The sequence below is a fragment of the Thunnus thynnus genome, chromosome 15, assembly GCF_963924715.1.
Source record: "Thunnus thynnus chromosome 15, fThuThy2.1, whole genome shotgun sequence".
NCBI classification, from domain to species: Eukaryota; Metazoa; Chordata; class Actinopteri; order Scombriformes; family Scombridae; genus Thunnus; species Thunnus thynnus.
The window spans coordinates 21,719,551-21,745,661 of NC_089531.1; the positions used below are offsets into that span (position 1 = coordinate 21,719,551).

At 41.3% G+C, this 26,111-nt stretch overlaps 1 protein-coding gene across 8 annotated transcripts in view; it reads left to right on the forward strand.

Annotated features, from left to right (window-relative positions):
- The first annotated feature begins 581 nt into the window (after window positions 1-581).
- The window catches only part of col16a1 (collagen, type XVI, alpha 1), a 70,564-nt gene continuing 45,034 nt past the window's right edge, over window positions 582-26,111 (forward strand). For 5 of the 8 annotated variants that reach the window (XM_067611341.1, XM_067611343.1, XM_067611348.1 and 2 more), the window contains exons 1-7: window positions 583-1,023; window positions 6,315-6,439; window positions 15,950-16,018; window positions 16,104-16,221; window positions 22,000-22,123; window positions 22,850-23,131; window positions 25,418-25,498. In XM_067611341.1, coding sequence (XP_067467442.1) covers window positions 6,364-6,439; window positions 15,950-16,018; window positions 16,104-16,221; window positions 22,000-22,123; window positions 22,850-23,131; window positions 25,418-25,498 — 750 coding nt within the window. In that variant the 5' untranslated portion in view covers window positions 583-1,023; window positions 6,315-6,363. Of the gene's footprint in view, window positions 1,024-6,314; window positions 6,440-15,949; window positions 16,019-16,103; window positions 16,222-21,999; window positions 22,124-22,849; window positions 23,132-25,417; window positions 25,499-26,111 lie in introns of all 8 variants that reach the window. The other 3 variants (XM_067611346.1, XM_067611349.1, XM_067611344.1) reach the window with 2 other exon arrangements.

Sequence of the window (26,111 nt, forward strand, 5' to 3'; positions counted from 1 at the left end):
TTTAGCCATGGAAGTGGGGGAGGCACACATAAATCAAATGCCAAAGAGATATTTATTCACCTCCTGAACTATTTACTTACTGACAATAAAGGTGGAATTTATGTGGCTGTTAAGACGAGTGTTTCTGAATGGTCAGGGGCTGCAACCGAGGCCACTTTATGGATTGCGTGCAATAAAACCCAGTGATAAAACAATATGGAAGCTGTGGACCTGGCCGTCAATCAAAGGTAAGCATGATAAGTAAGTTCATTAATTTTAATGGAGTAAATTTTTCTCAACAATGCACCAGCCGTGCCACCATAATCCGTATTTCTTGTCTTAATACAGTGCTTTAACCCAGATACAATAGAAGCAAGTCTTCTTTACCCTTCAGTAAGCCATGAATCAAACAGTGAGGGGTGAGGCATGGAGTACATGGAGGGAGAAGGGGGAGGCGGAGGTGATGGTGAGGGGTTGAGAGGGTACAAGCCTGGGAGAGCTTGCTGGACAGATGCCCCAGGCGCATTTTCCAGCGCTGTGGACAAGGTGATGTCACCACACGTTTCACCCAGGGATCTCCTAAAGAAGAGAGGGAGTGAGAGGGGGGTATTGCGAAGAGACAGGAGGAGAGTTAGGCAGAGGGAAGAGAAAGAGACGGAGAGAAAAAGTAATAAGAAACCGAGAGATTGATATAGAGAAGGCAAAGAGAGGGTGAGAGAGGAAGAAAGGCAGAGAGAGAGAGAGAGAGAGAGAGAGAGAGAGAGAGAGAGAGAGAGAGAGAGAGAGAGAGACCTGGGATTTAGATTGTGGGGCAGCAGGAGAGAGGGGAGGGGAAAAGTTGGACGCGGACAATCTTGCTGTAACTTTTTTCTTCTTTCTTTTCTCCGTTGAAGAAACTTCAATAAAAAAGTGAAAAGGACAAAAAAAACCCACACTGGATTACATTTGCATCGTCCCACAAGATTTCCAGTCTGGTCCTTGTGGACACGCATTTATTTACGGATTCATGTGGTCGCAAACTTGTGGATTTATCAATAGTTGAAGGTATGGCTTTTATGGACTTTTATGGACGTGTTCTAGCGATGCTTGAAACGGAAAACACCTAATTAAGTTTTGCAAGTTTTGCGAAGAAACGCTGCAATAGAGGCAGTAATGTCAGACTTTGAAAGTGATCGTAGTGAAACTTTGAGGAAACTTTTAGTTTGTATTGCAACAGGTTAGGGCTGCTGTAGTATGTCTGGAAAATCATAGGCTAGTAGTATTGTGCAGAAAATGAATAGCCTTCTACGAAATCACTGTAAATTCACTATTGAGTACAACATACACAGTCCCTATGAGATTATCATAGTGATACTAAAGAATAGTGTAATAATTTTAGGACATAAAATAAAAGTATGATAAACTCACTTTCTCCAGTGGAGATCATTAAATGTATAGTATATCTGCTGAGTAGTCCTGACACATTGCTGTATTGTAGTAGTATTGTCTTATTTCTTTATTGGATTTTGCAAGGAACTTTTAAACCACAACTAGCTGGTATAAATGCTGGCAAAAGTGATGCTGATTTTTACCTTATGCCCAAACAAGGCCTTAATTCAACACATTATGGGCTGAGTTGTCACTATAAATCTTTATGGCTTGCATCCAACACATGTAGCACGGAAAAGCCTTCAGAGCGCACTGTTTTTTGGATCTGCTACATGCATATTATTCTAGCAGAGCAACGTCTGGAGTAAAGCATTGTACCGTTCTGAGATCATAGTGTCCAGAATCTGACTTCTTTCTAGGAAGAAAAGACAAGAAAAGTGCTGAGGAGGAAGCTTTAATGCCACAGCCTCATCTGCTTTCCTCATTACTCAGCCATCCCATGTTTGCTGGCTTCTACATCCTGTCTGTGAACCCCCCACCCCCCATCACTGCTACCACACAGGCAGAAAGCTCTTTCTTGAAAGTTTTCCCCACAAAATGTGGAGCAGCTCAATTTTGCATGTACTTAATTCACCAAGGAGCTCGCTCTTAAGAGAATATAAGATTGATTTTTATGATCAGAGGTGGCATTCTCTCCACTCTTACCTTCTCACCTGCAGAAGACATCTTTTCATGAGGGGTTGAAAAAAAACAGGATCTAAGTACCCTATATGAAAAAGCTCAGAAACTTATATGCTGCTGTATCTCCAGGGACTTTTTCCCCTGCAGTGATGGTTCTGCTCCCTCCTCTAAGCCTAGGGAATATAGCCCTGTAAACATTACAAATTGATGTCCTTGAATTTAACTACACATTAAGAGTTGCTCACTTAACCTGCTGCAGGCTGCACATACAGTGTTTAGCTGTGGGCCATGTAGTATCTGTTTCACATACTGCTTCCAATTCCAGCCTGTGCTACAGGCCTGCAGCGAAGTGTATCATCCATTTGACTCTTTGCTTATTCGGGTCAGCAGTGAAGTGAACATTAGGCTATCAGAAATGTAAAATCAAGCTGAAGAAACGCAACGGGTCATCTGCTTGCCGAAGGCTGACTCATCCATGCGCAGCATGGGCTCAGGGCCAACTACTGTAGTTCACGTCATCAGAGTATGCCTCACTTTACATCATTACTTTACTGTGTGTCAGTGGACCAAAAGTGTCATGGCACTGGAACTTCGAGGCAGCCCATGAGCAGATGCCCAGGGAGAGTTGTTTATGTTCAACACTCCCTACTTTTTTTTTCCACAATCTGCAACTGTGCTGGCCTGTTTCTCATTCACAAATATTCAAGTGAAGGCACTGAAGACTGCCCAGAATGTAAGACTAGTGAAAACTTGCCTTGTGTCTCTGGTGTCATACAAGTTTGGATATTGCCTTCTCTAGTTTGCAAGTTTCTATTGCTCTGGGTCAGTGGATATCTGGAGTGTCTATCAACACCGCAGGGCATGTTTAGTTACTTTTATTCGCTCCTAGTTCCGCGTTTTAACAGGTCCGCAATGCACTCTTAGGTTTGCCCTGCAGCGCATCGGAAGTTCCGAGAGCCAATGCTGTGTGTGCATGTTGCTGCATTCATGACACATCAGAATTACAGTAAAAAGAAGCTTCTGTCTGTAAAAAAATGTGTTGGTACCTTTTATGTTGCAACATAATTTATAGAGCTGGCTGAAAACACGGCAGCAAATTGACTTATGTCAACATCCATTCAATATTCTTTCAAACCACTTATTCTGTTAAGGTTCGTGTGGCTGTCAGACATCCAACAGTCATTTAAATTTTTTCACAATTAGAATCAATCGTACTCACAATAACTTAATAGAGTAGATTTTTCTGCATTTTGTAGAAATACAGCAATTGACTTTATTATTGCCTTCTGGATGTGTGCATCTGCTTACTCACAGTGCTTGGCTTATATCACTGTGTGTGTGTCAAATAGGCATAAATGTCTCTCTACCTCTATCTGTTTGACAGTCTTCCTGTTCAAACTCACAGACCTTTTTTTTATTTTGTAGACTCTCAAGACATTTTATAAACCAAATGACTAATTGATTCATCAAGAAAATAATTGGCAGATTAATCAATGAATATACTCGTTAGTTGCGGCCCTACATCTACACCACACATACTGTATTTAAATGTGTGTGTATGTCAGTGACGCTAGCTGTCTATTCATTATGTGTTATCACTGCACTCCAGTCAACTTTTCCCTACACATCCTCTGCTGGGAGACGACTGTCTCTGGAGGATTCATTAGGGGTCACATCCTCACAGCCTGATCGGGAGGTTGTTTTCACAGCCCGGCACCAAAACCACTCTTGGCTGCTTATGTTTGTCTGTGTGAGATAGCGCAGCAGAGATTGGAAGCAGATATCCTGTGAGTTAGCTGTCTATCAATCTTTTTGCTGTAGTGTGCTGACAGAGAGAGAGAGCTGGAAAAGCAGCAAACCCTCAAATATTACATGACTGACACATTTATGCCGGGTTCTCCCGTTTAAACAGATGCAAAGTAGTTTAAACAGTGGGCTACTGGTTCACTGTTATTTAATCATCTGTGTCTGGGTGGCTAATAAGCAATTCTCTTGTCAGGCCATAGAGAGGACATGTTTCATTTAACTCTGTCAGAGTCTGTTCCTCTAAACAGCCTTTTGTTGGGGCTGTTGTTCCATCTGTAAGCGATGGCAATGATGATGAAATGTGTGACAACAAGAATTGCTAAGCACTGAGCACAAATTGCTTCCATTGTTATATAGGACAATATCGGTGCCTCTTTTGTCAGTGTACAAGGCAAAGTAAGCATTGAAGCCATAGAAAGTACTGGAACTGATAGCTGAGCTGGAAATAGAAAACAGGCAATTGGTCTGGACCTAGAATCAAAATGACTCCTAGAACCTTTCAGCAGCTCTGTATCTTCAAGGAAGACACATTGTTGTTAAAAAATGCCCAAGCTGAGAACAAGAATCAGAGCTGTGTTGTGATTGTCAGTGTTGGTCACCAGTTCTGTCGGCCTGCGCTTGTCTTCAGGCGTTAAGTGTTGGAAGACTTTCAAATCTGTCATTGTTTTCCTTCCTGTATTGGCTTCGTACTCAGTGACCCGATCACTCGCAGGCCTGCTTACTGGGCTCAGGGCCAGCCCAGCGGCCGAGCCCAGTGGTCTAAACTCGTACTAGCTTTATCTGCTATAGCCAGCTGGGTGGTGGTGAAGCTGCGGATGTAGTACAGAGAGAGGAGACAGAGAGACATCCCTAGCAACATATATTAGGAAGCCTATTAAATTGTTTTGGATTATGGCCAGATAATAATAGCAATGGGCTGTAACTTTTCCTTCAGCCTATGTTCTCTGGACTGTGATGCATTATGTATTATGTACTGTGTGAACTTTCTTATTATTGTGATCATGTGGCATGAAGCCTATAATAATGGCTGCAGCTTTAGAGTGCTCAAACACGGCCATCTGGGGCTTTGATTAACCTTCCACCTATCCAACTGCAGGGGAAAAGTTGTTGTTCTTGCTGTTAAACTTGCAGCTCATTTTACTTAAAAGTGTTCATGTTGTCAACAGTTGCACACAGAGATAAACTTTGCCTTAACATGATTATAAAGATTATAAAAAAATCATTCTTCTTGTTGTTTCAGGTACAGACAGGCCACAAGCTTAGAACAAATGTCTCACTCTTTTCATTAAGCTTCAAAACCTGGCCTTTTAAAATGTAAGAAAACAAAGGGAACAACCATACCTTGAGTCAGCAGCCCCAAAATTGAATGCATAATTCACAATGAGGGGCGAGTCAAGCTGTCCTTGTTATTTCAGAACATAATTTGAAACACTGTCCTCCACCACATTGTCTGTTAGCGGCGCGCTGAGGGCAGTCAGGTCAGGCTAGATGCTATTCACACCGTGTTCTCGGCTGGGCAGGAGCGCCACATTGTGTACCCCTAGGGGAGCGTGGGGGCATTTCTCCTGGTAGACGGGACAGGTGTGTGTACAGAGACACAGTCTGCTTGCTTGCCTGCCTTCAGGGCCTTGCTGTACCTGTAAACACTGCAGAGTTATGGGGTCCTCACACACGCTGAGGGCAAGTCCAGGTCAGCTGGGATGTGTTTGTGTGAGTCAGAGCGGGCGGTTTATGTGTGTGCATTCTTCTGTGTGTTCATGAGAAAGGGGGTTGTAGTAAGGAAGAGTGACTGTGGACACTGAGTAAAGTGATTATTTAGACGTGGCATGCATTTTAATCCGTTCAAGACTGTGTGTGTGTGTGTGCTTGTTGTTGGGCCACGTGGAAGCATCTGGTGCAACACAGCCATGGCTCCAGTGGAATAGTCTCCAGATGTGTTTGTGTGTTTTGGCCCCACTGTCTGCTTGACTGTGAACCAAATTCACTACATGTAAATCATTTTACTCTCATGTGTGCGTGTCGCTTTGCTGTCTTGCATAAACAGTTTGTATTTGTTTGTAGCAGTGAATGGTTTGTTTTCTAGGTATGATCTCAGGTGTGTATGTGCACCTAAATGTACACTCACAGACATATTGCATGCGTGACTGTGTGTGTGTGTGTGTTTGTGATTGTGTGTCACAGCTGCCCAGTCAAGGGCCAACCAGATGGACAAGATAATGACTATGATCAGACTTTATAGAGTTACACTCCTTAATGAGGGACATTCTGGTTAATTCATATGCCACTAACAAAGCCTGCATCATACCACATAATTAACACATCAGCTATGACTGACTCATAAATATACATCAACGTCTATTTAGGAGTCAAGCATAATATGCAGCTGTCGGCAGAGAGAACAGACTTGGTGGCATGCTGACAGAATGTAGGAGATATTTGACTTTTTTGACTTTCCCTTTTTCTGTTTGTTCATCCGTCAGCTGGTGGTTGAGGTGAGGTGAGGTGAGGTGTGTTCAGAGGAGTGAAACCATGTGGCTTCTCTGCTCCTCTCTGACTCTGCTGGCCCTCAGCTTGGGTTCATGTGACACGCTGACATCGGAGCAAGGTGAGTTTCCCACTTCCTCACTGAAGTTAAACTGTCTTGTTTTCATGAGAATAGGATTTTAAAGTGAGATGAAGATGAGCATTTACTCGAAATTGGATGTGCAGTATAAAATAACTGCATTAAATTACCAGCCACTGTGGAACTCTATTGAAGTCCGTTTTTTATCCAAGATTACTGCTGCTTACCGCCAAAGCTGTGAATAAAAATGTTTAATGGTAAAGGCCACAAAAAAATCACTAATTTCTCCCAACTAAATGCTTTTCACAACTCTTATGTCTTCATTTAAGTGCTAAAAAGTCACAAAACAATGCTGTCTGGAGCTAGGTTACAAGCACCTCCAACTGAGACTTTTTTCATATTTTCAAGCTAGAGTTGTTTCATTGACCAATTACCAACTTTTCACATTTTGGAGCCCATCTGACTTTGATGGAACTGTTTGTGTCTGTGTCGGCATATGTATATGCCTTGTATGTGTGATGTGGCCCAAGGCTACAATGTAAATGAAGTGTAATTACAGCTTATGTGCATTTGAAGCTGGTGACTATTGGTGGCAGTGCGGTTAGGCTGTGGTAAAGAAGCATGTGTGTGTTTACCATGTGTGGTTGTGTTCCTCTTCATGAACCCTCAATCATTCTGAGTTCCTCTGTATTTGTACAGAAGACATACATTTTTATGGTTTCTGAATGTCTGGGTGTGTGCATAAATGAGTGTGTGAGCATGTGGAGATGCAGGTTTATCTGTGTGTTGATATGTTGGAGAGAATGTGTTTCTGTTTGTATCCATGTGTGTAGGTGTGACAGAGAGAGAAACAGACAACCAAGAGGCAGAGAGGTGAAGAGAAATCTCTTTTATTGTCTTGTTTTATTTATTTTGTTCTGAACTGTCATACTCCCTCATCACACTGTCAGTGTGTTCTCAGGGGCCAGCTCTGTGATCTCACTCGGGGGGCCGACCAATCCTCCATAGCCTGTGGAGCTCCGAAGGGAGCTTTGAGGAGGAGGGGGGTCCCTCCTGGGAGACCCTAGTCAGAGCTTTTCAGATGAGACTGAGTCAGCTTGCAGCTCCCCTGAGTCCTCTCCCCCAGTGGTTGGAAGAAAGTGCTTTCTCAAGTGCAGCTATAATATTTTGTCACAGCAAGCACCGCACCCACACACTATCACTATTCCTCCAACTCATCCAAATCTCTCCTTACTGGTAATTTGCTGACATTACAGCAGGAAGGCAGGTTTAAGTAAAACTAGTGTTGAAGAGTTGAGCTCAGTGATTGCATCGCAGTTCTGCAGTGTATCAGCCAGAGAGACCAGAGCCCATAGTTAAATTAAATGGCTGAAACTCCCTGCCTTTGGTAGTGTTACTAAGATGGATTTTTTTGTGTGCACCACAGACCCTCTGCAGTCTGAAGTAATGGATTTATGTATTGATTTGTTTTGACTTCGTTTCCCTCTGTCTGCATCTGAGCTTGTATGTTTTCTGGTGCCAATGAATTGCTGCATTAATAAACACATTTGTACTAAAACAGAAGTTAAAATTGATAAGCAGCTAGCAGCAAAAGCAGACATACAGTAAAGAGCCTGGTTAGCTCTTTTTTCTTTGATAGGATACAAAAACGTTTCTGCTGTGTTTGCTTCTAAACTGATACGGACACCGTTTTTACACTGACACAGAATCTATACATTGTAAACTGATACTGACACCAATTAAGTGATGTTTAACACACCATGAAAGGGCTTCTTTATTTTCTTAATATGCTGTAATTCCTTGTTGAAACACGATACTGGCTGGGTTCATTCAAAAGTGTCAACCAATGAATTATTGGTTGAAATAATGGCAAGGGTTAGGGTTAGTTTGATTGTGAAGTTTGATTTGTTAGAAAGGGCTGGGGGGCCAGATTACAAAGAAATGCAATGGCTTCAGTTACACCGTAATAGTAACGGTTTTCTGAGGAAATGTTTCCTAAAAGACACTACTTAAGTGGTTTTATAAACCTCATTGGTTTAGAGAGTTTGAAACAGATTCTTAGGGCCATCTCACACCTACCTCGTTTGTAGTGGTGTAATGGAACGTAGTTGATCTGTGATCCATATGGTGATCACTCCCCACAGTTCAGCGTGCATGTGAACTGCCGATTAACTGCAACATTTAATGTCTCATTTAAGACAAAGTAAACAAACTGCTATAGCTGCAAGTCATGGACAGACAGCATGTTGCTAACACGGATTTTGAGGAGCATCGACCAAACCAGCATCTAACCAGTCCGTAGTGACATCTACAGATATGTTTACACGCTGCTTAATGTGCTGCAGCTGAGCAGCTACTTAACTATCTAGCTGCTAACTGACATTAGTGGTGCACTTTTCCCCGGTGAATGTTTGTTTGGTGGTTTGTTCAACACGCTAAGCTGCAGGACAAGATGTGTGTTCATGTTTGTAAGTTATCATCAAGTTTTGACTGGGCTAGCTAGTAGGCTATCACAGATGGTGCCTGCATGTCAATGGTGAAAAAATAAACTCGAGCAAAACACCTAAACTTATATCTGCTCCAGGGGTGCTGCTTCATAAATGAGCCTGCGCTATAAGGTCTTGTTATAAAAAGCTGTGTTCTGCAATATGCAGAAAGTCAAGTCAAGACAAATGTGAACAGAAAATAATTAAAGATGTTTGAAAAAAACATATTTTGAGTTAGATTTTTTTAAGTGTATTTACCCCTTTTTTGTCAGATCTAATCCTGCTTCACATCTTCATTTACCCACATGCATGTGCACAGTTTGCGTACACAGAAACAAACACAGGATGCCAGACATTATGTGAAACAACACAATCTCACTGGAGAAGTTTACAGACCCCTGCAAGTCCTATCTAAGTTTATTGTTGGGAAAATGTTGTAAATTCGTGTGTGTCATGACTCAAGTCTGTGTGTGTTTGTGTGTGTGTGTGTACTTGTGAGAGTATATTGAAAGTGCGCCAGAGGCCTACAAAGGGAAAATGAGTGAGCTCATCCTTCTAAAGTGCTGCGTTTTAAGTCTTTCCACTCCTCTGTACTGCAATTTTATCTCTGGAAACCAACCAGGAATGTTCTCTCTTGTCTGTCTCATTTGCCCGAAAGGCGAGTGAGACAGACTCTCCCTCTGTCTCAGTCCCTCCTTTTCCTCCTATCACCCTCTTAGTTTGTCATGCTCCACCTTATTTTAGCCTCACATAGGCCATAATGATTTGTTATGTTGCATCAACTACATCACCCAGCATGCCCCTCTCCTTCCCATGTGTTGCATGAGTTTAATAGCTCCAGGACCTGGAAGACTCTCCCTCTGCAAGAGAGAAAGACTTTCTGCTGATCAGCAGCCCAGTCCAATTATCTTGGAATGCCACATTGTAAAGCACATTCGATAACTAGCCATACCCTCTCTTATTACAAACCACACAGCGCACACTCTGACACTGTGAACACACTCCTGACCTCTTCTCCCTAATGAAAGCACTCTTCCAAATGCTTTCTGGCACAAAAACCGAATTAAAAACTCAGAGTCAGTTGGTTTCAGTAGGCCCTGGCCACTAGAAGGCACTGGAAGATAAGGCCATTGATTACTAAACCCACAGAAGTTTGTTTAATATCACTCCCTCTAAGATGCAAGAAAGGTCAAACATGACTAATTTTAGCTGGGGTATTGCAGTAGGTCAGCTACAGTTGTATTAATATTGTACATAGACACTGCTCGTTGTCATAATGACTGCCTGAATTGTAAGGCTTTAATGTGAAGTCATTGGCTTCTGGGAAAGTTATATTACATTTTCCTACTTTCTATGTATTGATACATTTACAGTAATTAAATCATCCAGGGTTTTTCCTTGTCGCTCACTTTTTACTTGTACACCCTCCAAGTTGAGTGTAAGTCTCTTTACATCAAAAAGTATGACTTCTCTAAAGGCCTAAAATGTGCTGAATTTTTATCTTTGGCAAGGTGGAAACATGTGGGTACTCTCACAGCAGTGTGCTGCATGACTTGCCAGTGTAGTATCATTACCTGCTTTGGCAAGACTCAAACACAACCCATCAAAGAGGAAGTGAACCCAGCCAAGACCATCCAATCTCTTTAAGGCTACATGCAGCTACTAGCGGGATCCTGGAGTGGCACTCATACTTTGTGCTAATTAGCTTGTCAACAAGCAAATGATTTCCTTTGATCACAGCTTGAGAGGAAATGGGGTTCAAGTTCCGCAGTGTGTCCTCTGCCAAAGTGCTTTATGAGTACGCAACAGTCCACTAAAATATCATCCACCCTCCGACTTATGTAAAAACAACTTGTTTCTCCCATGAGCATGAGCAAAAATCACACAATTTTACAAGTAAACACAGCAATAAGCTTGATTCATAGCTATATAAGAGAGGCAGCATATGCTTTATTTACCAATATATAATATATTTATTCATATGCAACAGCAGATCACATTGCTATAGCCTGTTCTTAAGCTGTTCATTTGAGTGTCCAATGATTCAAAATTTGCTGGCAAACTTCCTGCAATAGGATGGTCAGGCTTAGCTTTCATTAGTTTAAGCTGTAGATTAGCTTAACAATTGTCAGCCACATCAGTCATCTTCAGTTATGCTTCCATCAGTTTCAATCCTCATTCACACATGGATTTGAAAAGTTGAGTGTGTAATTTTCATACTGTGCTTTTTTTGATGTTGAAATTTGCATTGGAAGTATTCAATGCCAGACCTGCCAACACTCCCATTTTTCCTGGGTTTCTCCCATATTTTCACCCTGTCTCCCTCTGTGCTCCGGTTTTGTTGTTTCTCCTGGGAAACTCCAGTAATTTGCATGGCCCTCAAGGTAATTATTTTGTATGTTTGTCTGATGTTACCCAAGTTGCCAGATCATCTATGAAACACAATCCACACACGACATACAATTTCATCCTATCTGTCACCACAACCCGATTCAAGGGGTGTGTGTACAGCTGCTCTCTGTGCAGGCAGTCTTTCCCCCAGTCTTCTGTCCTCCCTCTGCTGCTGATGTGATTCATTGCCTGCAGGTACTGCTGGTAGTGAGGAGGGGCTGGTTTGTCTCAGCCAGAGGCTAAGTTTACAAGAATTTGCCAAATTTTAAGATACGTGGCAAACTCAAATAAACAGTTAAGCTACATACAGACAGCTTTCATGTTATTAGCTTGACCAGCATGCTGTGTAGAACATGGTGGATGGGAAACTACGGGCAAAACAGTTGAAATATCACTTTTCTACATGTTTATGCTTGTTGAACTGGTGGTTTGAAGTACTTATTGGCTTTTTACTTGCAATGGTTTTATTGCACTCAAGGTAACGAGCATAGTTGTTGTCACCTCGACTTATCCTTCACTTCATCCCCCACTCCCTGCCGTTGCTGCTGAAAAAATCTCCCGATTTTAAAACCTAAATGTTGGCAGATATGTTCCACACATTGTTTATCATATTCAAGTCCCTGTCGCTTGTTACAGCTGCACTGAACAAAAAAGTTCTACAGGATTTTTTAGCCTCTTTCAGCTCAATGTTTCGATTTTGCCAGGTAACTATTTTGGTTCACTGTCACCGCTCCCATCATTCTTGCTTTCAGCCACAGGAGCCAGTTGCTTTCAGTGCAAAAGCTTTGATAAACCCATTGTACACTACCTGCCCAGCTCCAAAAGACACATCTAGCATGTCTGTTAGATGTGTAAATCCGCAACTTTTTGCTAGTTCTGCTGCCCTCCAGTGGCATAAAATAGATGAAAGATGGAAATGAATGCATCTTTAAGGTACTAATGCTAAAACCAAATGGTGTTAACTGTTTCACTCAACTGTACAGCTGAGGCTCACAAAGTACAAATGAAGCTGAAGGATACTGCATGTGTGACAATGTACAGCTCATGACCTACTCTCATTTTCACTGGCATATACAGCCCACAAAGGAGAGCATTTGATCGAGATTATGTTGGCCGATCTTTTAAAGGGGACATAACATGCTTTCTGTGACTTTCTCTCATTTATATACTGTTATATTATGGGATGTCTGTGTTTAACAAAGTACCAAAACATGAGGTGAACATCTGTAAAAATGCTCCCTGACAGTCAAAAGCCCAGGTTTCAGCCTGCTCTGAACGCTACGTTTAAAGTTACCTCTACTCATCCTCAGATGGTTCGTGCATGCCCACAAATGGTTGTCCATTCCAAAGCCTTTCTTGCTAAGGTAGTTCCATGGGTTGTTCACACTGTCCACTTGCATATTTCAGATCGGATTTTGGCTCAATCATATAGGCTATGGGTGTATTTGAGAAGTTGACATCCGCAGTAAAGAAGGAGACAAAGAAGTGAAATCCGACTACTATTGTTTACGTAGCGTCTCAAATTGGAGGAATTTTGCTGAGGGGCAGCTTTCCTAAGCTAACCAGTCAGAACAGAGTGGGCTCATTGAGACAGGGGCTTAAAGACACAGCTAAAACAGCCTGTTTCAGACAGAGGCTGAAATGAGGGGCTGCATAAAGAGCCAGTATGAGATACATGAAGAGTTTTGTGAAATGTAAATCATGCAAAGATATTCTAGTAGAGCCCCAGAATAAAAAAACAGACCTGGAAGTGTGCATGATATGTCCCCTTTAAAACATGCCTGGATCAGCCCTGCTGCCAATCCTTAGGATCAGCTCGGGACATCTCTATCTGACAATGTAGAACATGAGCTTGACAAGCTGAGTTTGAGATGTTCTGAAATGGCCACTGGGGAGACAGTATTTAGGGTAAAACATGCCTCTTATAACTTAATTTCTTTATCTCAGGATAGAAGTATTACTGTCAGCCAGCCTTAGCATCACCCCAGACAAGAAACATATAGCCTCCAGAGTGCTAGTCTGGGTGTTTAGGGCAAGTTGCCTCTCCTCAAGTGACTCCTCACACCTCCCATTCCCTTTTCTTCACTTCCCCCCTCTGCACTCTCCTGTTCGTTCTCCCTCCTCTTTCCACGTTCTTCTCTCTTCTGCTGTTTAACTTTTCATTGTTGCTGCATGCTCTCCTCTAGCCAGGATGTCTCTACTCCTGACAAAGCCTTCATCTTGATTCTGTCTGATGGAAATTGGGTGGTGATGAAAAACAAAAGCAAAAAAGAAAGAGTAAGCGGTGACGAAAGGTAGAACTTACCATCTCTTGACTTCAAAAACACCTGCGTAGGGAGAAATGAAGATACGCTCTTTGTGTATGTGTGTGTGTCTTTTTTGAAAGGCAGCAGTGTCTTTGTGAGGCTGCAGAGTTTACTTTGTGCTGACACAGCAGAAGAGTTTTCAGGATGGACCAGTGAAGTTATAAATACAGTATGTGTGATTGTGTGTGCATGAGAGAGAGAGAGAGTGTGTGTGTGTGTGGAAAAAAAGGATGTGAGATAGAGTGAGAGAGAATATCAGAGGATTCAGAGGGCTCTACTCCAAACTTATGCTTGATACTTTCTGTACTCACCACTGTATCTGCTACTTTATTTGGAGGTCACTTTCGATTCATGCAATTTCTTTGACTTTTCATCACAGCTTCCCAAAACACCACTGTTTGACATCTCTTTTCCACACCTTGAGTTGTACATGTAGACAGCAATAAGAGAATGACACGCACTGCAGGCAGGCAGGCTAAAATCTGCTTTTGAAACGCTGTGTGTGTGTTTTAAAACCAAGACTAGCAAAAGCTGCAGGGTGTCAAGTGATGAACTTGATAATAGGTGATGAAGCACTAAATGTGATTTAATTCTTTCTTCAGCCGGACTCCGTGAAATTAAATTCCTAACTCATAATTAAAGTCAGTTGGATGTTATTATTTTAGTAATTATATTAGGCTCTTTCACCTCATTTTGATGTGACTTCCAGCCTGGATAAAGTTAAAATTTGAATAGAAACAGACAATGTGTTTCCACTGCATGCTTCAAGGCAACTTTCCGTGCACTGCACTCACTACTTCATCAAATAAAAATAACTTTATTATACTGAATCCATAAAACTAGGAGACACAAAAAACATTACTTTTGTTTGAAGAGCATTATTATTTTCAGTGTCTTAAGAAAAGAAGAAATTTCTTCCGGCTCTATGTTGTCTTCTAAAGTTTAATAGTGACCCTCAAAAAAACCCTACATCTGAATCTGCAGCTAATCTTAAATAATTTGACATCATGGGGAAATGTGCTTATTAAGATTAACTCTCACATCTGTCCAATAAACACTCAAACAGGCTTGAAAAGGGGAAATAGCCTGCTGTGTCCAAAAGTAACATGATCCACCTATCAGCACATCTAAAGCTCACTAATAAACACAATATGTCTTGTTTTGATTAATTTGTATAAAAAATGGAGTGCACAATGGAGTGTATTTTTTATGGGGAGTTACGTGCCGAACTGTTTTCACCAAATTGTCATTTATACACTTTTTGTACGGATTTAACAAGCGAGATATAACATGTTAATTAGTGTCCTGTAGAGATGCTGGTTGGCAGATTTTGTTATCTTCCAACAGAGCCACACTGTTTCCATCTGTTTCCAATCTTTATGCTAAGTTAAGCTAACGGGTTGCTATAGCCTGTTTCCCAAAAATTTTGAACTATTGTTTTAAGATTTGTGTTCCTTTACACACAATTACATATCTGATTTTTAGAAATGGACACCCTGAAAAAAACAATTCAATGATGTTGAGAACAGGTTCAGTGTCTTAATAGCCTTGTTGTTTGAACCTGAATACTGAATGAGGTTAAATCAAAGTGTCTAACCTTCAGCTGTGGTATGAAGCACTCATTAATGATTTAGAATATTACTGACAGCGACACAGCTCAAAGAAAATTATTAGGTTTTATTTTTGGTTAACACAAGGCACCACCTGCTTCCTGATTCTCTGCAGTCATAGTAAAAAAAAAAACAAAAAAAAAAAACAGTTTTTGAAAAACCGTGCCCTGTAGAATGTCTTGCTTGGGGCCTTGGTCCTTGGCCCCAAAGAGATCAATTAACTGTGGATCACAGTGATTCACAGGGTCCATGTCTACCTGTACCAGCACGTTTTTTCTACACATCTCACATCTCCCCCCATAGTCAGACAGGCCGCTCTGACAGGCAACACTTTCCTCTGTAACCTCCCCTGACAGGGTGAGAACATATCCATCAAACAGAGGCTACCGCGACAGACAAGCCTGGTGCAAGACAACCTGTCAGACCAGCTGTGTTCCTCTCTGCACAGCTTTGCCCTCATTTCATCTAGCTCTGTGTGTTTTACTCCCTTTTACCTTTCCAACTCCCTTTCTCTATCTTCCAGATCAATATTTCTGTTAACTTTCAAATGTGCAGTATGAATGTTTGAAGTTCCTTGTTCTCTCTCACAGAAACTCTATCCATTTCACCCAGAAGTAGGTGTGAAAGGATATTACATTTGAGATAACTTCTCAAAAGACTGATGTGCTCTTCTTGACAACTCATGAAGTACATTTTAGGGTTTTTACTGTTTACACATTCCCTTTTTTTCTTGTGTAACCTTCATCTTTGTCTCCGCAGATGTTCTATGCCCATCCATACAAGTGGATGAGTGGAAGTTTCCTCAGACGGCCAGGCACAATATCACTGGTGAAAAGACTGCTCAAATACGCAGATACATATCTTTCTCCAGGTTTTATTTGTGCAAGTGTTGATGAATACCATTTATTGTCAGGTTTTAATGTGGTGAGGAGATTTTCCCTGCTGAAGAGTCCAGATGTCAAGAAGATCCGTAACCCTCGTGGACCCGTCATTCTCCGCCTGGGCAAGACTGCACTCCTACGCCCCACCGAGTAAGTTTACTGTACATTTCTCCTATTGCGCCTTGCTCTTCTGCGAGCACCTACAAACACTCACACAAAAACACAGTGTGTACAGCTATAGAAGGTCGAGAATGTACAACAGGAAGTGAAATAACATGAATTTTCTGCTGGATTTTCAGCTTTCTGTAGGACTGTTGACAGACTCTTTCTTTTCATGCCATGTCTGAACAAAGGAAAGGCAGAGAAACTGAACACCCTACGGCTGATGAGCCTCTGAACCCTCTCTTCAACGTTTCAGCGCTGTCCAATGGCCGTTGTGTAATAAGCAGATACTTGGCAAACCATACACCACGAGTCAATCTCTGATTGCTTTTCCAGAAATACCACTTAATTTCCCTCACCACTGACACTGGCTTGTAAAACTGAACTGTAACAACCTTTTGGTTTTCCGGTTGTAACCACATTTACGTATTGTAATTAGTTTTCATAAGAAATGCCTGACTTATTTGCTTGAGCACAAACAATAGGAGTGATTAGCAGGCATGATGCAGTTGCCAGTATAAAAAATAAAAAAGTTACTCAGTTTTCGGTTTGATAGACGCATTTGAGAGCCTGAGCTTGTTCTGAACTTGTTTCTGGGCGAAGAGACCTGCAGCCATAAAATCCCAACAGAGCACCGCTTCCTTGCACAACATGGTTTTGCAGCTTGACATGGTGTAATTATGCTATCCTGGGTTTCCGTGTTGTTATTAGACAGTAGTTGGGTCTAGATTGTGTTTGGAATTTAGTGACAGGTGTTTATTAGGGTTACGTGCTGGCTGTTTTTCAGCCCCCTTTTTTATTTTTTTCTTTCTTCAGTTCTTCTGAATTATAGCTGGTTTTCAGATGGCTGAGCTTCTTTCTACCCACCGATAAAGCAGTTTTTCAGAACTTGCCAATTGGGTCAGCCTGGAGTATTTTATCACTCTGTCCAGCACAGTGAGCTCCACTTGCTTGAAGGCCCAATAAATCTATCTACAAAACAGTCCTTTTTCGGTAGAGACATTTTGTTCTAAAAGTGTCACATATATTGTTTGTCACAGGCTTAGAGAGTAGTCGTGCTTACAGAAAGGGGGAAAAACACTAAAAAAAACTGTCACTTCTCAGGAAATCAGTATCTTTTTAGCCAAAGAGGAAAATCCAAGATGTTTTTGTTTTGCCTCTTACCATGCAGATCTTCTCTCTGCTGTTGGTTAGGGATTGTCATGATATGGCTTTTATTGAAATCCTGATGCCATCGAGAGCTTTGCTGTCAGTTTTATCGGGCAAGAATGCTACCTGGGTGACTTTTTAGAATAATCAATGTTAGCACATCAGCCTTGCCTGTTGCCTACCTTTCATTGTCTCTCCCTATACATAGAACTCACTGTCTTGTGTACATGTTTCCCAAAATGACTAAAAAGAATCAGAGGAGACGCTTGCTTTTCTTGTATTTGCCTTTTCGCCTTTGCCTTCGTGTCTCACCCAAAAGTACATAAAATCAGAGATGACTGTCTATGAGCATCATTTAGTTATAAGGTTCCCTCTCTTTATTTATTTGCTTTAAATTCTTTTTTACTTTTGCCTTCTTAAATTTCATTTTGTGGAAGGGTTTCAGGCATTTAGAAGAGAAGAGTGGAGGCGGAGAACAGATGGGCGATTAAGGGATGCAGTTGTGAGGGAACAAGAGGGTTAAAGGTTCAAATTCAGGCAATAAGTGAATGCATCAGAACAAACCCTCAGGGTTGTTCTATGGCTTTTTTCTCAGCAACACTCTCAGTAAGTGTGCTCAGCATTTATGCATGCATATGTGTGTGTGCTAGTGTGCCTAAATCTGTCCCTGTGTGTACAGTATGAGTGCAGTTGCAGCAGCTTACGTTAGATTTTCAACCTTTCTCTGCCTTAGAGTATATACTGTATTTCTGAAATTGTATAATACATGGCTCCCATCCAGCACAGGCTCCCTGTCACTCAAATAGCTTTTTAATTCATTATTGTTGAGGTTGACTGAAATGTGAGGCATGTGTACAGTAATTGGAAAGCATTGTTTTTGCTTTGTATGAGAGGCTAATCCATTCAGCTAATCCAAGCTAACACAGATGAGTGACAGCCAGATGAAGCTACTTGTCTCTCGCTTCTCTCAATTGTCAGTTGACAGTGAAATAGGTACTATCCATAGCTGGTCACATCAATTTTAATTTCACAAAAATATGACTTGATTGCTTTGGGCAAGGTTTCTTTAATGCAGGTGATATTATGAGGTCAAGATCACAGCCATTTATGACAGAACTGAAATACATTTAATGAATTTAACATGTATTATCATGTAGCAAAAGTGGTACAATTTACAATTCAGAACTGAAGGAGGCTTTTGGATAAGAGGTGCAATGTCTCCAAGAACCTAAAACAAGTCCATTTGCCCGTGATTTAGACCTCGCTGGTTTAGTTTACTATTTGTTTGCACATTGAGCATTTTGCTGTTGCTCTTATCTTAAAATGAATTAATAAGAACAACTGTAGAATCATTTTTTATTACAAGATCAGCAAAATTATAAGCAACTAAAGAGATGGAGCAGAAAAGGTGGTGGCTTTCATGCTTTTTAAATGTTTCTGTAACCAGGGTAGAATCATGAAAGGAAGGGAATAAAAGAAAAGCGAAAGAGAGAAATAGAGATTATATTTTTAGAGAGCGGGGATATGAGTCAGTGCGGAGAGAAAGATACACTTTTAGATACTGCATTTCAGCCTACATGGGTGATGGGGCATGATTGCTAGTCTGGCTATTATTGAATTGAGCATGTACAGCGAGCTTGCCCAGACTCAATGCATTAGTAATAGAAAATGACTGCTGTTTTGGGGCTGCAACTTTGTAGAATTTATACCGTATAAACTTTTATAAACCTGGGGAATGTTTGAATGAATGAGTATACATGCCCTTTTTTAGCTCTTTTCTGAGTCAAACTTCTAAACTGTTTCAACCTTAGAGCTACTATAACCACAGTGTTCAGCAGCTCAACTGGATTTATGCAGATGGGAGCACAGGAGCACATTTTTTTAAGGAGTCTGCCCCACTGGTCACCTTTTCCAGTATTTGACAAGAGATTTAAATTCTGCTTAGATCCACAAAAAGGTTTGGGCTGGCGCTGAGAATGGCAATAGAGTATACTGTATATGAACCAGCCATCAGCATATAGATGTTCTCATCATTGCAAGTAAGAGTCCTCAAGTCCTAAATATTTTAGCCACGCTAGCGGCAGGGCTGTACAGTCAGAAGGGCAATGACGGTCATCAGTCGGTCCACCTCTTTGCTTCAGACCGAAACATTTCAACAAATATTAGATGGATTGCCATGAAATTTTGCACAGACATTTAAGGCCCCAAAGGATTAATCCTAATTACTTTGATGATCTCCTGACCTTTCATCTAGCACAACCAGCATGTCAAATTTTTCACTTCTTCAAGTGAAATATCTCAATATCCACTGGATGGATTAGAACAATTTTTATTACAGACATTTATGGTTTCCAGGCGATGTATCCCTTATGCCTTTCGTAATCCCCTGACCTTTCCTGTCGTGCCACCATGAGGTTGACATTTTTGGTTCATAGTTAAATGTCTGAACAACTATCCCCCCAGAATTGTTACAACTTTGGTGATGCCTTGACATTTTATCTAGCATAGCCTAATCATTCAGCAAAACTAATGACATTGCCATCAGCTTCAGCTGATAGAACTAATAAAATAGTTGCATCATGTAACATTTGGCCATTGAGATTGTTAAAACTAGCTATACTCTTGTAAACCCTTTTGTGTCAGGTACTAGATATTTAATTTTTTTTTTTTATCAGTTGTATAATGCATCAAGGATAGAAACTTGCTCCAGTGTAAGCAATTGATTCCTGCACAATCAACAGTATAAGGGTGTCTACGCTCATCTCCAGGTGATATTTCCATCTTAAACCAGAGATCTGCTTTTTCAACATTAGATTTCCTCTTTCCCTCTTCCCCTGTGCCTCTCTGGTGTGCACTGACTTTCTTCTGTCTCTCTCTTTTAGAAAAAAAAAAGAAAAAAAAACAGCAGAAGTAACTTTCTCTCTGAGTTGGGAGAGGCTAGATCTGAATCTGTCTGGCCCATACTGAGTGATTTATCTCCCCATTGCATGTGTGTACAAGTGTGTGTGTGTGTGTGTGTGTGTGTGTGTGTGTGTGTGTCTGTTTGTGTCTGTGGGGTTTATGTGTTTTCTTTCCGGGACCCTGAATGTAATAGGCCAAGGTGAGGTACTTCCAACTTAAAAGTCAATAGTTTGTGAGTGGTTTTGTGCCCTGGAGCTCATGTCACTAATCGACAGCAAAACAACTCTATTCTCAACATTGATTTCGCTCTCTTTCTCTCTCTATTTGTCTGTCTGTCTTACCATCTTCATATTGTCTACCTACACACTTTTCTGTGGATTAGTTAATATCAAACTCTTGTGCATTTCCATAAACTACAAAGAATTTCCTGATCCCTCCACCTCTGTCTCTATTTCTCTCTCTCTTTCTCTCTATCTCCAGGTTCAGTATTTTCTCTTTCTCACCTTTTCTCCTACTCATCCTCTCTTTGTTTTGACGCCCTGTAGTTGGCTGTTTTCCCTTGGATCTTCCCTCAGTCATAAATCACTGTCACCCCACTTCTAGGAGTGGGAAACCAGCTGCCAGCATCAACAGTTCTGCATGCATGTGTGTATGCGTGTATGCTTGCGTGCATGTGTGTGTGTGTGCATGTGAGTAAAGAGAGAGAGAGAGAAAGAAATACAGCAAGAGAGAATATTTCAAAGTGTCCACCATCTCAGCGAGCATGCATTTCACTGGGCTTGTTTGTGAACCCTTCATCTCTCAATACATATACACACACCTCCATGCAGTGAATATGTGTGTGTGTGTATTTGTGTGCTCAGATGCCCTTGACCAAAACTGAGGGATGAGGCTTGCTGGACTGTATCTGCTATGAAAATTAATGCCAGAGGGTTATACACAGCAGGCTTTGCATTGTATTACTGACTGTAGTCACAGTGTGAGGAAAAAAGCAAGAAGGAGAAAAATAGGGAAAGAAAAACACATGCATAGAATATAAAAATGCACACAGAGGCATGTACAGGCACACACAAGACTTTGTCGCTTTATATCAAAGGAAGATACTTGAACCACAAAGTTATCTTAATTTGTCAAAAGCACAGTTGAAGTGATGTTAGCTCTCTGGAACTTTATGTCTTTTCACAGTCTGTACATGAAAACATACATACACATTCAAGATGCACAATATGTTCATATACATTCATGCCCATACAAATAACCTTACCTGCACATGTACACATAGATACACAGGTATTTACATCTAGTGTTGGGCAGTGATGCCTTATGTAGTAACAGTAATGTGATAATTTATTTCTTTTACAAGTGCTGTAAGTGATTACAATCATATTTATATTACAGTTATTAATCCCAGGAATCCTCCATTACTTTGGCATTTTTGGGGTCTGCTTGCTAGCTGTCTTAGCGAGAGTTTGATGGAGGGTTGATATCAGTTTGGTGTCTGTGTCTCGCTGCTCGTTGATGTGATGTGGGTGTGGGGTTTTTGGAGTTGTTGGAAGGTCACCTTTGATGGAGCTTTGCTGAGTAATAAAAATAATGTAACAAGTAATATAACTAATTGCTCCCCATAACAATTAACTGACCTGTATAATGTACTTAGATTCACAGTTTCAGAGCTCTCAGATATGAAGGACTGACTGACTGAACTCTGTATTGCAGTCATGTGTTTCCTCATGGCCTACCTGAGGAGTTCACCCTGATCTTCACCCTGGCGTTAAAGAAGGCTGCCCTGAGGGACACCATCTACCTCTTCCAGATATCTGATCAGCAAGGATACCCAAAGGTGCAGCCCTTTTTCCTGTTTAAAATTCAATCTTCTTAGCCTTGGCTTTTCTTTTATTTGCTCCCTCTTTGTTGAGTTGTCCACCTTCTTCTCTTCCTCCTGCAGACATCCCTGTATCCATATTTCCCTGCCTCTCTATTAACCTTCCTTCTCTTTGCCTTACCTTCCTCCCCTGTCCTCTTCCTCCCAGCATTCTCAGTCTCCCACCTTGTAGTAATCATTCCCTTTGTCTACTCATTTTTGCTGCCTCTCATCTCTCTTTTGCATAGTCATCTACTTTCCACTTCGATCGATCGATCTTTTCTCACGCGACACCTTTTCAATTCTCCCCCCTTTTCACTCCGGCGCGCCTTTTGTCCTATCTTATTCTTCATCCGCTCCCTGTCTCTCCATCGCTCCTCCCTCGATCATCTTCTTCTCTCCTCTTTCATTCACCTTCATTGTTATTCATGTGTGTTCCATAATGAAGCACTGGAGTCCCTCAGAGTCCGCATAATCACTAGGAGTCTGAGGCCAGATTTAAATACTCAATGTGTATGATGGATGGAGGCCAAATCCCCTCATTAGGAGTGATTGATTGGCTGTGCTGCTTTCGTGTGTAATTAATATGTCTTCCCCCTTACCTCATCTCTGCTACTGTGTTCTACAGCTTTGTCAGGTGGTAGTTGCATGTACATATTACTCTTTGTTGAAGCCACTGCCTTCTCTTCTCTTTCTGAAACCCAGCTCTCTGTAGACCTCAACGGCCCTGATGGCACCCTGTCCCTGAGAGCCAGAGGGGTAGACCCCAAATCTGACCTGGTGAGCTGTGTTTTCAATGGGGAGGGTGTGGAGTCCCTGATGGACCTGCGCTGGCACAAGGTGGCCATCAGCGTGCAACATGAGGCCGCCTCCCTCCACGTGGACTGCAGCTCCATCGAGACAAAACCCCTGGAGCCCCGTGGAGATCTGCCCACTGACGGACACACTCTGCTGGGCATTCGGGCTTCAAATGCTCAGCCTGTGCAGGTATGGATTTATGGAGAAATGGGCGAGAATATAAAGAAAAGATTTGATTGATTGATTGTTTATTTAAGCGTCCTGCACCTTTCTTGTGCCTAGCCCATATGGGCTTACAAGACACGAAACAATAACCAGGATAGCCACATGACAAAGAATGTACAGTTACACAAATTCAAGAAGAGCACATTTCAGAGCAGTCAGTTAACATAACAGAAGTGTCCTGATGTGATGGATACATCTCTGTTTTAGCTGCCAAGCATCTCCTATAAATCTCATCTAAACAACATTAAAAAGCTAACTGAACATATTAGCTTCAGACAACCAAAATAAATCAGGATTCTTCAATTGGATCTTTTCAAACAAATAATTCCTCAAGTCACTGTACAAAGGGCAATGGAATACAAATTGAAACCCATCATGGGCAACACTAATTAAAGATATTTTTGGTCAGTATTTCCTCTGGCAACTGAATAAAAATTCCACAACCTCACCAAAATATCTGTGTCTGTGCTGTCCTGACTATAGAAGAGTTTTTAATCAAGGTTAAGATTTGCAATGTAAATGTCAACTAAACTCAGTCTTTGGAAGTGTGGTGACCTTTAGTCTCTCTCTGTGTGAAGAACAAACTGTTACTAGCCTGTTAAAGGGGCCATGTTATACCCGTTTTCCACAAGTTCCACACAAACTCAGTCCCCTGGGGTCTTAATAAAATGTTTCTGACATGCTTTGGTCAAAATAGCACAAGGATCAAGCACCACAGCAGCTTTCTCATCGTGTCTAAGCAGCCCTGCTCGGAATGGCCAGTTTGACTATAAATAAAGTTAGATTTTGCGGTGATTTAATTGCAATACACGGATCAAATGGATACCGAAATAACTACATCGTGATGTCAATTTGTAAAAAGCCTGAATTCATGCTTTGTCAGTTCTGTCCGCAAGATGACAAGCAAACAACTTTTAAAATACTTGTTTTCTGAATGGAGTTCAGATAAAATAACTTAATCTAAAGACATACACACATCATCTAAAGGCATGTTATTATTATTGTATTATTGTTATACACATAGATATCTACATACTGTGTAACTCTAAAATTACATAAAATCACTGGCTTTTAAAGATGTTTATTATTGATTACAGCAGCTGAAACTATGTGTGACTCCAATGTTAGCTCCGGCTAGATTGAGAAGCAAGATTGAAGATAAATCCACTTAATCCCAAAAGTTTGAAAAACAAACTCCTCCTGCCGGTAAACTGCTCCAGATCAGAGAGTTTATTCCTTCAGAAGATGAGACAGCAGCAGCAGTGACGCAGGACTCTCTGGCTGTGCTCCCCGGCCGGCTCTGTCCTGCAGAGCTCCCTGGGGCTCAGCAGCCGTGTGTCGGCAAGCAGCAGCTCTGTCCCTTGTCCAGCCCCACGATATGCGTAAATTTTTCGCCCTTAGCTTAGCCTAGCCTAGCTTCATCACATGTGCCCCACATCTGAAGGGCTTGTTGAATCACATGAGTACAGAGCAAGCCAGCCCACATCTAACTGACTGGGTGGTCTTATTTCACTTATTTGTGTGTTAGTAGGCTCATCAGAGACCAAAATACACATGCACAAGCACTGAAAAAGTCAGTTTTTTCATAATATGGTCCCTTTAAAGATGTGGTTTGAATGAACCAAATTCCTTTATTGGGACCTTCACCATAGAGAATGGCATGGTAGTGCGCTGTTAAATAATTTTATGGGAACTAACATCCCATAAAGGCCTTTGTACTGAAATAATTCATTCTCTCCATGTGTGTAGGTGTATATTCATATTTGTGTATTTGTCTGTGTATGTGTTTTAGACCATAGGCTTTGCCCCTGAGGGGCCGTTTTCTTTAAGGCAATCTCATTCAGTCCTGAATAAAAAGTGAGCGGACTACCTGGGAGAGTGGGCCTGTAGTGAGCCGGCACTATTAACACTAAATAGATCCAGTAATCCAGGCGCTTAGTTTGATGATCAATTAACTGGCCTACTTAGAAAGTATGCAGGGTCTTTTGTTAGCACAGGGAGGATGTATTCATACATGCACGCACACACACTTGTATACACACACACAGAAACCTCCTGACAAAGTGCTTGCCTAATACATTTTATAAATGAGAAATGAATTGGCTCTCAACCTTGTTTACTTCCTCATTTAAACTTTTTTTTTTACATTATTGAATAAACAAAGCAGAGGACATATGGAGGCCTGTACATGGAATACTATATATCACAATATCTTTTTTTTCTCCTCTTCTCTCTCTCTTGCTCTCTCAGATGGACATTCAGCAGGTGATGCTCTACTGTGACCCCTCCCTTGCCATTCAGGAGGCCTGCTGCGAGATACCTGGGGCTCGGGTGAGACCATTAACATTACATTACTGTCTAACAATGAATTTGTATGGGATACACCCTGAATTCTCCTCACCTACAGTTCTAGTTCAGTTCTGTTTTATTTAAGTAACTCACCGAATGAAATGCTAATTTGGAGCATCATCTCACCTCAGTTAAAATTTTCTGAACCTAAGCTAAACTAACTCCACTGACAATAACTCAACACTTGTTGCAGCTTCTTCACAATAAAAGTCAGTCATCCACTTGAAGGTTTTTACTGCAGCAACAGCTGCAGGAAAAGCTGAGTGTGCATTATCAGAATTAAACACCAATTAAACACCACACACCAACAGTCTCTACATTTGCTCTGGAGGCTTATTCTTGTTAATCAGCAAAAGTTTGTCTTCATAATGCAGAATACTGTTTTTTATTAACTTCTTTTAGGTCATCAGAAAAGAAAAAAAAAAGAAGACTTGGCAGCTCACCTTAGATTTTGTTATGCAGGAGGAGACCTTACTACTGCATATAGCACTCCTTCCATTACTTGACTTAGCCTTCCACAAATATGAAAAAGCCTGACTTATTATATTGGTTAACACAATGTTCTTCGGAGGCTTTGTTTAACATAGGGTATTAT